The 15,217-nt window shown below is 40.6% G+C and overlaps 1 protein-coding gene across 1 annotated transcript in view; it reads right to left on the bottom strand.

Moving 5' to 3' along the window:
• The window catches only part of CFAP61 (cilia and flagella associated protein 61), a 131,393-nt gene that overhangs the window by 77,611 nt on the left and 38,565 nt on the right, over positions 1–15,217 (bottom strand). The window contains exon 16 of the mRNA XM_014962466.1: positions 13,979–14,113. Within this exon, the coding sequence (XP_014817952.1) occupies positions 13,979–14,113 (135 nt within the window). The remainder of the gene's footprint in view (positions 1–13,978; positions 14,114–15,217) is intronic.

The following is a 15,217-nucleotide window of genomic DNA, read 5'->3' as shown; positions in this document are numbered from 1 at the left end:
GGGGGGGGGGGGGGGTTGACCATAAATGAAAATATAACACTTGCCCATTTCAGAAACTGTTATATTTCATTGAAAATGTACATCACTGGGAGAGATTTTAGGAAATGAGAACAACCGATGCCAATTATTAAAGCCACGTCCCCCTGCTTAAAATAAAACTCGGAGTATGTCTTTTATACCACAGTAAATGGTATCGCCCTGACTGCAACATTTGACACTGTTGTGCAATTGCTGACACTTGTGGAGATCTCGTGGTACCACGAATATGCATCAAGGATACATATTTGTATCCTTGGTATTCAAATTCCTCAGGTTTGTGAACTCTGCAGAGGAGAACTCTGACTGGCTTTCTCTTGCTGTGCACCCAGAGAAAAGCTTCAGCTTTCTAGAAAAAGCAAGGCCTTCTGGAGGAAAAATTATTAGCGATGTTTTTGCTGAGATGTGGCTTATTAACCAAATCAATAAAATGGTAAAAAGAACATGGGGATAAACTACTCGTAATGTACCTAATCAACCACAATAACTAGACAGGAATGTCAGCAGCTAATAGGATAAACCCAACAGACCTTACAGCAATGCCAAGTTCAAACACCTCCTCCTCCTGCAGTGCTGCGTTGGGCTTTTTTTTTTTTTTTTTTCAAATGTATTCCAACAATGAAATACAAAGCAGTAATACAATTTCCTAAGGAAGAGTTGTATCTAATTTATGAAATGGCTTCTGTATCAATGATACAAAGGCAGCATATGAGTAGAATATAACCTTTTTTGTTCACCACACAATGGCCCCAATACCAACAGCTGTCATGCTTCAGAAATCACCTTTCGAACAGCTAAGTACACTAAATGGCCCCAGGGAGTAAGGAATTAGGTGGATTGGTCCCATAATACCACCTTATTTTAACAAAATGTCAGGACAAATGACTACATATGTTCCCCAGAGGAGTAATCAGACATCATAATTGATAGGTCAATGGCAAACTCTAACTTGTTTATTTTGTATCCAATTTATTAAATAAACCAGCAATCATTAACTAATGGAAGGAAAAAAGCAATAATCGCCAGCGTTAGAAAAGGCATACAAAGTTCAGAAAAGCAGTATTTTCTTTGATTAGCGAAATGATTATTTTCCTTCTTTTTCCACCCAGGTATCTGACAGCCTCTGCCACGGCACCGCCGGTCACCTCGCTCCCACCTGGGGAGGGCAGAGGCCATCCATGCCTTCCATCCCAACTGCTGACAAAGGTGGCCTTTCTTGATTAAACCCCGGGGAAGGGGGGGGGGTGAATATTTTTACACGTGGACAGCCAGTGCCATCCACTTTGAGGCCTTCAAACTCTACCACCATTAAAAACGCTGATGCATTTCTCCCCATACTCCATCGAAAACACCAATCCTGCACATAGATCGTGCCTTTCGCTCACGACCTCAGCACAGCACGTGCCAGAGAAGGATTAAGCTATAAGCATTAAAAATTCACACCTCCTTCAGCCCTCAGCAAACAATGGAAGAAGACACACGAAATATTTATTTGGTTTTATGCATGTCTCGACAGGCTGGATGGATGGGCTAAGACCAACACGATGAGGTTCAACAAGGCCAAGTGCAGGGTCTTGCACTTCGGTCACACCAACCCCCTGCAGCGCTCCAGGCTGGGGGCAGAGTGGCTGGAGCTGCCTGGCAGAAAAGGACCTGGGGGTGTTGGTGGCCTGTGGGCTGAACAGGAGCCAGCAGTGTGCCCAGGTGGCCAAGAAGGCCACCAGCATCCTGGCCTGGGTCAGGAACAGCGTGGGGAGTAGGGCCCGAGAAGTGATCATCCCCTTGTACTGGGCACTGGTGAGACCCCACCTCGAGTGTGTGTCCAGTTTTGGGCCCCCTACCACAAGAGGGACATAGAGGTGCTGGAGCAGGTCCAGAGAAGGGCAACGAAGCTGGTGAGGGGTCTGGAGCACAAGTCTTACGAGGAGAGGCTGAGGGAGCTGGGGTTGTTCAGCCTGGGGAAGAGGAGGCTGAGGGGAGACCTTATCGCTCTGTACAAGTACCTGAAAGGAGGCTGTAGAGAGACGGGGGTCGGTCTCTTCTCCCAAGTTACAGATGTCAGGACAAGGGGCAATGGCTTCAAGTTACGCCAGGGGAAGTTCAGGTTAGATATTAGGAAACATTTCTTTACTGAAAGGGTTATCAGGCATTGGAATGGGCTGCCCAGGGAGGTGGTGGAGTCACCATCCCTGGAGGTATTTAAGAAACGTGTAGACATGGTTCTTCAGGGCATGCTCTAGTGCCCAAGATTATTGGTTTGTGGTGGGCTGCTGAGTGGGTGGGTGATGGTTTTTTGGTTTGGTGGTTGTCGTGTGTTTAGGTGGTGGGTGGTGTGGTTTTTTGGTTTTGTTTTGTTTTGTTTTTTTGTGGTTGGACTCGATGATCTCTGAGGTCCCTTCCAACCACCACAATTCTGTGTGAATTCTGTGTGAATTTTTTCCTCTGCACTTCCAAACCAGTCCAAGCATCCAGACGTTCATGCCCAGATCTCTCGTCTGGGTTCCCACCTGCAGATTGCCCAGGAATCAACGTTTTAATTGTACATTTACTCAACTGAGTTTGGCGGTTCAAACTCAGATGGAGAATGTTTTGCAGCTCCTTTTAGTTCTTTTTGTAAACATTGGACCCTAGAATATTTGTAGGGTTTCTAAAAATATTTATTGTAATTGTTCTACAATAGGTCTGGTTTTATAGCAAATGGTACCTCCATTTAAAGAGAAAAAATGGAAACTGAACACCCAAAAATGAAAAACCAAGTTGGACAGAGGATTTAAACTTTGACAGAAAAGGAGCAATGCAATGCTCTGAATTTGGTATCAGTAAATGTATCCCAGTGAAGCATCAGGGGTGTGCCAAAGAGCTGTTACACTCATCACTGGAGCTCTTCATGCAAAGACTCCAAAATGCAGCAGAATTTAGACTCTATTTTCTTACACGCTGAGGACTTGGGCCTTATCCAGCTGAAGACACTTAAGCATTTACTAAATTTTAAGTATGTTAAAGTGCCCCTGAATTCAGGGTCCTACAGGATAAACATGGCACTGCCTTATTTGTCCTGTACTCAGCATCTTCTCAGAGCCCTCTTCACCCCAGAAGTAACAGGGAACCCCCCGGAGGGACCTTCCCAGCCCTGTCTGTGATGCTTTTGTTTTAATTTAGCATTTGTTACTGAGAAACCTGAGTGATTGCTACTGCTCTACAAGGATCTACAGAATTCGAACTCTGTTACTGTAAAAAACCATCAGGAGGAGTAAAAATGATTAACAGGCCTGTTCCTAGGTTAGTGCTGAGGTCAGCGATAGCGGCAGGCAAACAAGAAGGTGAACAAACAGAGCTATTTTAATTTCAAGCTCCATTTGAATCACCAGAAAAAAAGAAAAATCAATGTTTATGAAGGACATATGAACAAAAAATAGTGGAAAATGGATGCTTTTCCAGCCTGCATTATTATTTTGCTTTTAAATTCCAGCTACATTCCAAAGTCTCATTAGGAATGTCTGTAAACATGTTTTCAAAAGCTGTTTCCAAGCGTTCACAGATTTACACAAACACCAAAAACAGAAGGAAAAGGAAAAAGAGATACAACTACGATGAAAACTGAAGCCTGATTCTTGGCATCTTTGTCAAAGAACACTTCTTTAGTAACTGTGGCTCTATAGAAAACAGTTTGCACAGAAAGTATCTAGCCTTTATACAATATTTTTCATATGAATGAAACCAGTATTATTATACTATGGGTAAATGCTGATCTTCAGCTTCTGGAAAAAACAGTCTATAAATTCATGACTGATTTCTATCCCACAAGGTATTCTTAAAGGTAGGGGAAAGCAGGTAGTAAAGAGAATTATTTTTATTTTTTGGCCAACGTTAAGAAAAATACACAAAAATGTAGAAACATCTAGGAACCTCAGCCTGAAATACCCCCCCAGATATTGTCTAGCTGGACTCCCAGCATAAATGTGGAAGGAAATACAAGGAAAAGGATTGTAACCCATACCTTTAAAGCAGACAGCTGCTTCAGCCTACTAAGACTGCCATGAAAAGGATTGTAACCCATACCTTTAAAGCAAACAGCTGCTTCAGCCCACTAAGACTGCCATAAACAGCTAATTGAATAACATGAAAAAACCACGCCAAGCAATTTAAAAGTTGAAAACTACCAAAATTAATTGTTTGTACTAAATACATAATGTATACTAATTAATTTTGGTAACTCTCATCTTTAAAGCGGTTATTTGAACAAATTTCTGGGACATCTGAACAACGTTATTTGAACAGCCAACCTAACCTTCATTGCTGGTCACGCAGCATGATGTCTGAGGGTATCCTTTACCATGCACTTCCAGGAGGCAGAGAGAGAGAACGTCCCAAATCCGGGTCCAGCAAGTGGGTGCCTGCAGCTTGGGCCCCATCACTACTCTGCACCAAAATCATGGTGCTCTACGCTCCTGCACAGAGAAGGCAGGAGCCTGGAGGGTCAAAGAGGGTACAAATGCTTCCCAAGTACCAGGGCTGACAGCGAATTCTTTAAATCCGGCTTTTAGTAGCATAATTATTAACATGCTATTAAGCCATTCCAACTAGGTAAGTGGACTCGAAATGACATAATTTAAATCAAAGCTCATTCTTTACTGACAATCTCACAAGAGAAGTTGGGATCTAACAGTCTGAAGCAAAGCCATTAAAAATTAATGGGAAGCACTCATTTATTCTAATTGGCTCTGAATGTAAATGGATATAGAAAATACTTCCCTGCGCTAGGGCCAGGGTCTGAAGAGCCAGCCAAAGAGCATCACTAACTTAAACAATGCCTCCCTAACTTCTCAGGTTTATTTTATGCAGTTCTCAGAATCACAGAATCACAGAATTGTGGTGGTTGGAAGGGACCTCAGAGATCATCGAGTCCAACCACAAAAAACAAAACAAAACAAAACAAAACAAAAACAAAAAAACCACACCACCCACCACCTAAACACACAACAACAACCAAACCAAAAAAAACCATCACCCACCCACTCAGCAGCCCACGACAAACCAATAATCTTGGGCACTAGAGCATGCCCTGAAGAACCATGTCTACACGTTTCTTAAATACCTCCAGGGATGGTGACTCCACCACCTCCCTGGGCAGCCCATTCCAATGCCTGACAACCCTTTCAGTAAAGAAATGTTTCCTAATATCTAACCTGAACTTCCCCTGGCGCAACTTGAAGCCATTGCCCCTTGTCCTGACATCTGTAACTTGGGAGAAGAGACCGACCCCCATCTCTCTACAGCTTCCTTTCCTTCCTTTCCTTTCTCGTGCCATCAGAGCAGACATTGATTATACTGCCTTCACATAGAATAAACAAATAACATTAGGAATCACCTATAAACAGCAAAATGATATGTAACTGAAAATACTCCTAGCATTTCCAGACATTAAATTATTTTCTTTCACAATGAACAAAGAGACTTCCCTAAGCTTTGATTTTAAGCAAGTCCTGCTTCACCTCTCTGGTCCAGCTCCAAAAGGCACTAAGGAAAAACCTGAACATCCCTGATGAGACTTAAATGGAAAAATCTCTCAGTGCTGGCTGGCTTGGGAAGGTTTCCCTCTGAGGACTTCTCTTGACAGAAGACACCACCACAATGCATCTCAACTATAAAATACCTGTATCAAAACAGCATTGTGTATGCTCTGGAAAGGGAGAAGACAGAAGCACCTGAGTTCACTGTACCTACTCTGTGTACAGACTCACAGCAACGGAGGTAGCATCTCCTAAATGTACCAAATTCATTGAAAAATGTAAGAGATGTATAAAATTAAAGGCTTTAAAAAATAAAATGTAAAAAACACCATCATATTTCATACTGAAAATAATGAACACAAGGTGACTAAGCAACAGGACTAGGATACAAAGGGAGATTGATTTGCAGCTTACTATAGAGTCATATTTTAGTGACAGCAGCTGTCGTTCTCCATTTTGTAATAATGAACAGTACCTTTCTGTAGAAAAAATATCTCTGCCCTCCTTACAATCTGGAACTACGCTCCTTCCAAAGTCAAGCTACAAAATGCTTTGAAAAAGCTTTAAACCAAGTCTGACCTGTTTTTAAGCAGGAACGACTATTTTAGTTTGCTGCAAATGTCATTAACACCTGTACAGTACTGACACCATGCTTTCAAAATAAAGATAGGTCATCTTACTTTTAATTTCACACATGCACATAAGTGGTAAACATTCAGAGCATTCCTGTTAATGATGCCATCTGGTGCCTCCCATAATTGTGTAATATTCAGCCTTCCAAACAAGATGTAATGGCAGCAACACACAAAACCCACTGACATTTACAGTAAGGAAATTTATTATCAGCCATCAGGTTCAGAACGACTGTGTTTGCATGACTACTGGTGCTGTAAAATCATCACCTTTACCATCCAAGTGGAGGTACAATAAATAATGGATTTTAATCCACGCACGTACTACAAAAGCATTAAAAATTCATTACTCAAACACAATAGCATCTTAAGCAACAGTTACTTCTTTAAAAATTAATACTGCTTTCCTGGTTAAATGAAAACTACGCGCACCAAGCCTTTGTTTGTAATACCAATGTGTTCATATACAAACTACAACACGTAGGAATGCCTCTGTTTTAACTTTGATAAGTGCATCTTGACATTTGTAAAGCAGGGAATTCTCTTGCCCAACCTACTTAGGCTGTCTTTGCTATATTTATCCTCTTTTATCTTAGTACAGGCTTAATGATTAAAAAAAAAAATAAAAAAATCCATCAAAACCTTTTGCATTTTACCCCTTTCAGCACATTCCCACGTCTCCACTGAATTCGTAAAAATCTGAAACTGACCCAAAGCACAACCTCCTATTACTACAGATTTGCTACCAAGTCAGAACACACTTTGCTACAAGGCAGACAGCTAGAAAGGAAAATAGCACCAACAGCTTTCCTTGACCGCTCTTAATAACTCAGTGCACTTCCAACTTTGATTACAGAGTGCATCTGATTAGGGAGAAGGCATCTCCCCAGTAACTGCAGCTCCACAAGCTGCACTGATACGGGCTCTTGCACACTTCAGGTGGGCACAAACTCCAAACCTAAGGCTTTGTTGCTTTATGGTACTTGTGTCCGTACGCGTCCACCTTCTTGACAGTTCTCTTTGGATGTCTAAGGTGGAAAAAGCCTTGCTCCCTCAATTTCTTTCAACTGTTCAGTTAGAAGCAAAGAGTTTTCATTCTCCAGAACAGATTGTTCCATCACACATAGCCTTTCCCCCATGTTTTAAAATCTATTTTAACTCCTTGTTTTAAATGCAACTGAGAGAAGTTCGCCTAGCTGCAGGCTTTGGACTAGCTGGGACTTGTAGCCACGTGTTGCCAACATCTGTTCCTTCTCCTCTGCTTTCCTCCACCTTGACAGACAAGTGTAAGGGTCTGTATATCAATTCTGAGTCCTTTCTACTTCTCTTCCAAGGTCAAGATAATGGATTATGCCCAGTCTGATCCAATTTTTTCCAGTAAGAAGTACTGAGGAAGGTCCAGGCAGATACGTTCCAACTACCTAGAGACACCATCATACAAGTAAGGAATTGGGGCAACTTCTAATTAGCTGGCCTAAAAAAGATGAAAGCAGAAGCTACAGAGAGTGAAATGCCTCAAGAATTTGCTGGGGGAGACACTAATATCTAGAGAAGAGTTTCCTATACAAATACTCATATGTATCTGTTTTGTTTTCCTTTTTAAATGAGCTCCCCAAAAAGGGGAAGTTTCTGCCAGGCTTGAAAATGCTTTAGATTTGTTTTCAGCTGAATTTTTACTTTTGTGAAACATACAGGACATATTTTATTCTATTTTAAAGTCATGTAACTTTACAGTGGACTTAAAAAAAAAGCTCATCTAATAGAGAATAGTCCAGGGCAGTGCTTACACTTGCAGCCCATCTGAGTATCTTCTGCAATACAAAGAATATGTATGAACATACACCTTGATGGAAGAAGTCATAAGACTACTCACAGAATCACATGGGGTTGGAAGGGACCTCTGGAGATCATCTAGTCCAACCCCCTGCCAGAGCAGGTCCACCCAGAGCAGGTTGCACAGGAACGTGTCCAGGTGGGTTTGAATGTCTCCAGAGAAGGAGACTCCACCACCTCCCTGGGCAGCCTCTGCCAGGGCTCTGCCACCCTCACAGGAAAGAAGTTCCTCCTCAGCTTTAGGTGGAACTTCTTCTATTCAAGTCGGTGCCCATTTCCTCTTGTCCTATCCTACTCTAAAACAATGATGCGTCATTTAAAAATACTTGATAATTCTTAAGTATTGTCTCTCATTTTACTTTTTTTTAAAGTTATTTTAAACTGCTGTCAGGCCATTTATTAATAGCACTTGCCAGAAGCATCAGGGGTGGAATCAAGTAAACACACAAAAATACATGCATACTGGCACTGAAAATTATTATTAAATCAGCAGTGACTTGTACCCCAACTGCTTCTTCAATCTCACCTTAACATTTACCTTTCTCTGTGGTTAAGCTACCATTTTCCCCAGACAAAAACCGGAGGGCCATTTTTCAGAGTTTTCTCATGTTCTGACCCCAATAGTTTCATGTGGTAGTGCAGAACTACACACAGACAATGTAAGGATACGGACAACAGGCCTGCTTTTCTTAGCTTCTCATTTCTGCAAACCCCTTCTAGATGATCCAGAGAGTCATGGAGTCCACAGGCTACACATCTAACTCCAGCTTTTTGCCTGACCCTCCTACACTCACTACTTCTTGTCCTGATGTAAACATTTCCTGCAGTGCACCTGTAGCATCACTTCAGAAATAGAAAGTTAACTGAGAAAGTGTTGGGTTTGTTTGTTGGTTTGTTTGGGTTTTTTTAAATAAATTCATATAACACTGTATGGGCTTCTGCAATGCTTTAATAATTGTTCTGTCTTCTTTTTATGACCTGTAGCAGAAAAACCAACTGAGCTGTGCGATAAAACCCTACAAGGCTACACATCTAACTCCAGCTTTTTGCCTGACCCTCCTACACTCACTACTTCTTGTCCTGATGTAAACATTTCCTGCAGTGCACCTGTAGCATCACTTCAGAAATAGAAAGTTAACTGAGAAAGTGTTGGGTTTGTTTGTTGGTTTGTTTGGGTTTTTTTAAATAAATTCATATAACACTGTATGGGCTTCTGCAATGCTTTAATAATTGTTCTGTCTTCTTTTTATGACCTGTAGCAGAAAAACCAACTGAACTGTGCGATAAAACCCTACAGCTTGAATACAACCATGAAATAAAAAAAATAAATATAATCAACACAATAGCATGAATAATAATGAAAGGGCAGAAACAAGAAAATAATTCAACAGATGCGTGACATTTTTGTTCTTCACTCTGGATCAGTTATTCTTGTTAATTATATCACCTATTCTTCCTTTTTATTGATAATTACATGAAACAGATGGATAACAGAATGCTCCCAGATGGTGAGAAAGCAAACAAGTTTATAAATTGTTTATTTATGAAGATATCATTAAAAATTATTTAATTATCTATAGTTTTCTACTCCAATAATTACATGCACCATAAAGGCCAGCAGCACTTTATAAGATATTTAGTATTCTGTTGTAACCAACTGTTTTTTAACATAACATGACTGAAATGACTGACAGATGTGCAAAACACAATAATAATCTAATCTGTTTTAACACTGTGGGAATTAAGACTTTGAATCTTTGGATCTTCTGCCAATTGGCGCTTCAATACCGGTTACCGATTCAGAATACGAAAATCAGAGATTTCCTTTTGATTTGGAACAGCTGTAGAAAGTGTTTGATCTAATGAGCAGAGAGGAGCTTTTTCAGGTCTGTGTCGTGCAACCCTAGAGCATGGCAGATGTATGGCCTGATGCAATTCTGAGCTAATATGTGGAAGCTCCAACAGGCTTGCTGCAGAGGCACGGCCTGAACAGGCATCCCAAAGTCTGGGCACTTCCACGACTAGATGCAAATAAGATCGTTAGCATCTGTGCCATTCCAGAGGGCTGCAATGGGATACGGGGAGTTTAATGCCTCCCTCTGTGTCTTCTCAGTCAATCCTCCCCTGATTTATCCAAATCTCTTCAGTAGAGCAATGAAAGAGAGAGTTTTGTAGGAACAGACAAAACGGGCAACAAAATGTATTTGCCATCTCAAGGAGTGGGGTCAAATAGGAAGATTTTACTCTGTTCATATGAATTTGCAGCCACTGCTTGGGAAGCCACAGGTCTTCTGATGCACATATGAAGAATTGTGGTTTAAGAGAGAGAGGGAAAAAACTTGAGGTTGCCTTAAAACCTGGGCAAAGCTTTAATAATAAGGCTGGGTGGGAGAATGGAGAAAGAAGGAGCGAGTTGAGTTCCTAAACTCTGTGTTTCTTTGGAGTCATAGTCACTTCAACGATAAAGAGGCAGCATAAACCAAAAGCCTGGCTCAAACTAGAAATAAGCTTGAATGAAGAGAAGTATCTCAAGGACACAGGGAGAACAGGGTGGCTGGAAAACTGCAATCTTACTGGTAATGCCAAGTTATGTTTTTATATGATAAATTTCTGGATTTTAAGAGTAAATCTCTCTACCTTACATCTAGCTCTCCCAGAGATGCTATAAAAAAAAACAAAAAAAAAGGACACCATGAAATACAGCTCATGCTACCTGCTAGGAACAGGAGTGAGCAGGCCAGGAACCCATGGCAGGGTGGTGCGTGGGGTTTTCCCCTTTTGTGATTTTCCAGACACTGCAACAGAATCGAGAGATTTGACAACGAGAACAAGTTACCCCAGATAATACTCAACATTTCTAGTGCTCATCTGTCTCTAACAATCGTCCAGACCTGCAGGAAAACCACCTCTCCAGCACAGCCAGGATCCATCTGGACTGGCAACACGTGGGAATTGGCTGAGGGCAACGCTTTTCTGATTGAGATTGCTGCTTTCACTTCTGGCTTTGGAAGAAGGAAATGGGAAAGAGTCCTTGTGGGTCCTGGTTGAGTTATCTGTACTGGGTCAATATTTATGAGTGAATCTCTTCATGCTCACAAGCAGGCTGGAACATATTAGAGATACACCAACTGATTGAGCCCCAGGGCTCCCCACTGTGCACTCTCTCTAAGATGCTAAGCCACTAATGGCCTACAGAGATATATATGCACAAATCAAGAGCTATGCTTAGACACTGAATGGCTGAGCTGCTAAGCCCCAAGCTGGTACCGGTGAAAAATACATTTTGCAGCAAGAAAAGAAGAGAGATAGCTCAAAAAAGACTGGAACAAGAGGAAGGCAGAAAGCTGAAAAATCAGTAGATGAGAAGCAGATGTTGATGGCTAGATATCAAGGGGCATCTTGTAGGTATCAAAGCAAGAGCTTCATTACAATTATCTCCATCATAAGTGACAGCTACTCAAGCAATTAATTAGGACAGGCAGTCAAACAAAAATTTTACATTTCTGAAATTGACTTGCATTTACAAACTCTGTTATTGTAGTTTATGTGAAAAACTACTGCCATCGTGGCAGAGCTATCTAAAAGAAGAATTACAGCGTTAACCCGTCCTCCAACTTCCAGGGACGAGGTGGGCATGGGCTAATGTCAGAAAGCAGTGCTTTTTGATAGGAGAAGGCAAAGCCCCCTTAGGTAAAACTGTCTATTTTAGCTTGGGGAGCTAGAATAGAGAAGTGTGATAAAGAAATGAGGAGCGGTCTCAACTACTTGGAATTCCTGCTTACCCAAAGCTTTTAAGATCCTGCAAGATTCTGCTCCTGTCTTGCTTAATACCACTGTAACAAAGATGGTAGCAGACTTTTTACTCCTTACTGCTATCCAGGTGCTTGCCCCTGAAAATTTCCCACTAATTCCTACTCCAGCCTCTTTCTGTCTTTCACTTTTCTCCACGCTTTCCTTACATTGTTTTTCCATTTCCCCTTTACCTCACTTCCTAGCCTGCTAGCCTCTTCTACGACCAAAAATGTGTCTCACAGTATTTTTAAAGATGACATTTCTCAGCCTTTGCATTTTGCAGAGTTGTCACATTTAAGTTCTTGGTGGGACGTTTGGCTATCTACAACACAAATTATGTCTCACCATTTACAGTGTTTGAGCAGGCCTTCTGATCACTACAGAAAGGTAGAAGTAAAATAATTCTTTGCCTACTGAAATTTGGTTATGTTAATTTTATTAAAAAACCCACCTCATTTCATTTGCAACTTAGCTGCAGGATTTTGCAGGGAAGAGTGATGGGGATCAATCCTCCTTTCGGAAACATTAAAGTACAGAGAGGGCAAATGCCTTATGCCTGGCTACTAGCAGAGCTAGCAAAACATCCAAAATCTGAAAGCAGCACCATCTTCTTACCTTCACTCAGTCCCCTGTGGTGGATAACCTCGTAAGTTATAAAGCTTTCCCAACACATGGTGGCCAAAGGTCATTTCGTTCACTCAAGAGGAGTCAATTTAGCTTTGTAGGGTTTCAAATTCTTGTTATTTCAGAAAACTACAGGCAGCAGCAGCAGCAGACTAGCTTTATCCTCAAGTTACCACCTAGGGATCAACCCCAGCTGTCAGTTATGATAGAACAGTCTGTCAAAAATCTATATTTAATGCCAGTGCATATGCACAGATACTTATACAGTGGCTAGCCTTCATTCTTTTTCAGCAAAACTTTGTTAGTGAAAATCTCACACTTTTTATTAAATAGACATTCATTAAACTTTCAAGATTTTAAACAATTATCTCACTACCTGCAACTCTCGGAAATCCTCAGAAAGAACCTGGGAACAGACCAGACAATAGACATACAGATCTCTCAAAAATAGGATGTCTGTAATTTTCCAGCTCCAACAAAAATACTAAGATGAGCTCTTCTAGTAAGAGAGTAACAGTTCCTTTTAAAGATAAAATAGGGAGTAGTTTAAGGAAAAGGATCAGATAGTTTATCTGCAGAGAAGAGGAAGGCAGGGCTGTGCACGTTGAGGGCATGTTCAACAAAGCCAAACTCAGATCAATGGCCTCAGCCATGTTCTGGATTTTGCTTTGCCAAGTGCTGCCTAATTAAGAGTTTTGGATGCCAAAAATTACTAACTGTAAAAAGGACAGCACTAAAAATATTATATGGGGTCCCATCTCAGCCAACTGGAAGTTAGTAGACAGACATAAAGCTCCTTAATTATGTTTCTTTAGGAAATTACAGCTACCTACTGAGAGCGTCCATCACTAATGGTGTTTTTCCTAATATTTCAGCTTTGCTAGTTACTCTTGTGAGGAACCATCTTCACATCAAATTTTAGTTTAAAAAATTTAGTTAAAAATGTAAGACAGAATAAAGTGCAAGTTATTTAACAAATGAAATGTTAAGAGCCTTTTAGTTTAGGATCCCTGGACTGCATGAGTGCTATGCAAATAAGAACAGTTTCGTAGTGAAAACAATCTTTTGCTCTTAAATCATTCTTGATATTTTGAAGTGTTATCTTAAGTTAGATATCTTTAGCATGGAAGAAGCCTGACTTTGGGACTGGAAACATAAAATCGACTTCAGCAATTTCTACAGAAATACTCAAGAAGCATACCTAAAAAAAAAAAACTTAACAGGAAGAAGGGCTAAACAGTAAGTCAGAACATTTAAAATGCGTTGGGAGCTTGAAAAGTAATGTCATGAAAAAATAATGTTAAAATGTAAAAGCATTTAGTATGTAAATGTTACAGTTCAGTGATTGCTGTTTGTAATGCATTTGAAATTCAAGCTCAGAAGAAGCGACGGTTGTGCAGAAGCAAAGCTGGGATCGTAAGGGTATGGACACCATGTTCAGTGTAATTAAGAAGCAACCTATCAACACTAAGATGGTAATGCCATCCCATCTGCCAAACCCTGCATTAGCTGGCACTTTGCCTCTTGCCTGCTGCTGCTTCTGTTACCCACCTGATCCTTGGAGACCTGCTCTGATGGAGCGTTTATGCCAAGCTCTTCCAGAGGATAGACAATCTGTCGTCTTGGTCGCACGGGAACCATGTAATGAAGGGCAGATGTCAGGGAATGGGCACAGGGATTCTGAAACTGAAAGACAGCGATCTATATTTCAGCAGAGAGAATGTCAGAGCAGTGTATCACAGATGTCTGTTGTATGGCTTTGCAAATACAAAATTCTTAGCTCTGTTGGCTAAATCTGAGAGAAAAATCAGCAAATAAACAAACATACTCAGAGCAGAGGAATGAATTGCAGATAATTCCTGACACTAATGAAGATAATTATGAGAGTGATTACATTACTATCTCTGTGGGAATGACAGATAAACAAGTGGTTTGGTTTATGGGATTTTTCAGCACAAGTATTTTCCCCAGGAGGATATTTTTCTCCATAGTGATCATGAATCAGCTTGATTTGACCTCATTAAGCTGTGTTATCTGCTTACTGCTAACCTTTGCTTGTTTGGCAAAGCATGGTTATGAATTTATATAGAAATTCTATACCGACTAAAATGTCAATTTCATCCAAGTGATAAATGTTAATAAACTGGCATAAACTTGAAGTGAACAAAACCCCTAATGCTAATGTGAATAGAATGGATCATTAGAAATAGCTGTGTCCCGTTTATTACAGCATGACTGGCTCTGTCATAATTTATGACATGAAAGGGAAAAAAAATAAGTAAGAGAATTACAGGAAATAGAGAACGAACATTAATGCAAACTAAATTACACTGAAGTACCATTCCATCCACAAATACTGAAAAAACTTGATGTTACTATGTTGAGAACTGAGTAAAATATCACATTTACCACTTATTAGAAAGCAATGATAAGCTAAAGTAACTCAAAGAAACTCTGTAGCCTGGAAATAGACCCAAACTCAAATCATTAGTGGGATTTAACTTCCCTCTTCCATACACTACCATTAAACTGCATTTTTGTAAGTGCCTCTTAACAATCTCAGAACCTAATTCTACAGAAGGACATTGGCTCCTCAGGAGAACATTTAATAAAACTCCACAGAAAAAAACATCCTTCTGAAAATGTCTAACCTGTCAAAATTCCTATGTTAAAAACAGCGGTGATTTCAAGAACACCTAAGTCACTGAGGACAGAATTCATCTCAGTCACCATCTAAAAGCTAGGTGCTTGCTTTAGCTAGCCATGCAGCCCCAGAGAGTGAGATGAGCA

Source organism: Calidris pugnax, unplaced genomic scaffold (assembly GCF_001431845.1).
Source record: "Calidris pugnax isolate Ruff unplaced genomic scaffold, ASM143184v1 scaffold147, whole genome shotgun sequence".
In the NCBI taxonomy this organism is placed as follows: domain Eukaryota; kingdom Metazoa; phylum Chordata; class Aves; order Charadriiformes; family Scolopacidae; genus Calidris; species Calidris pugnax.
This window is presented reverse-complemented; position numbering and strand designations above follow the sequence as displayed.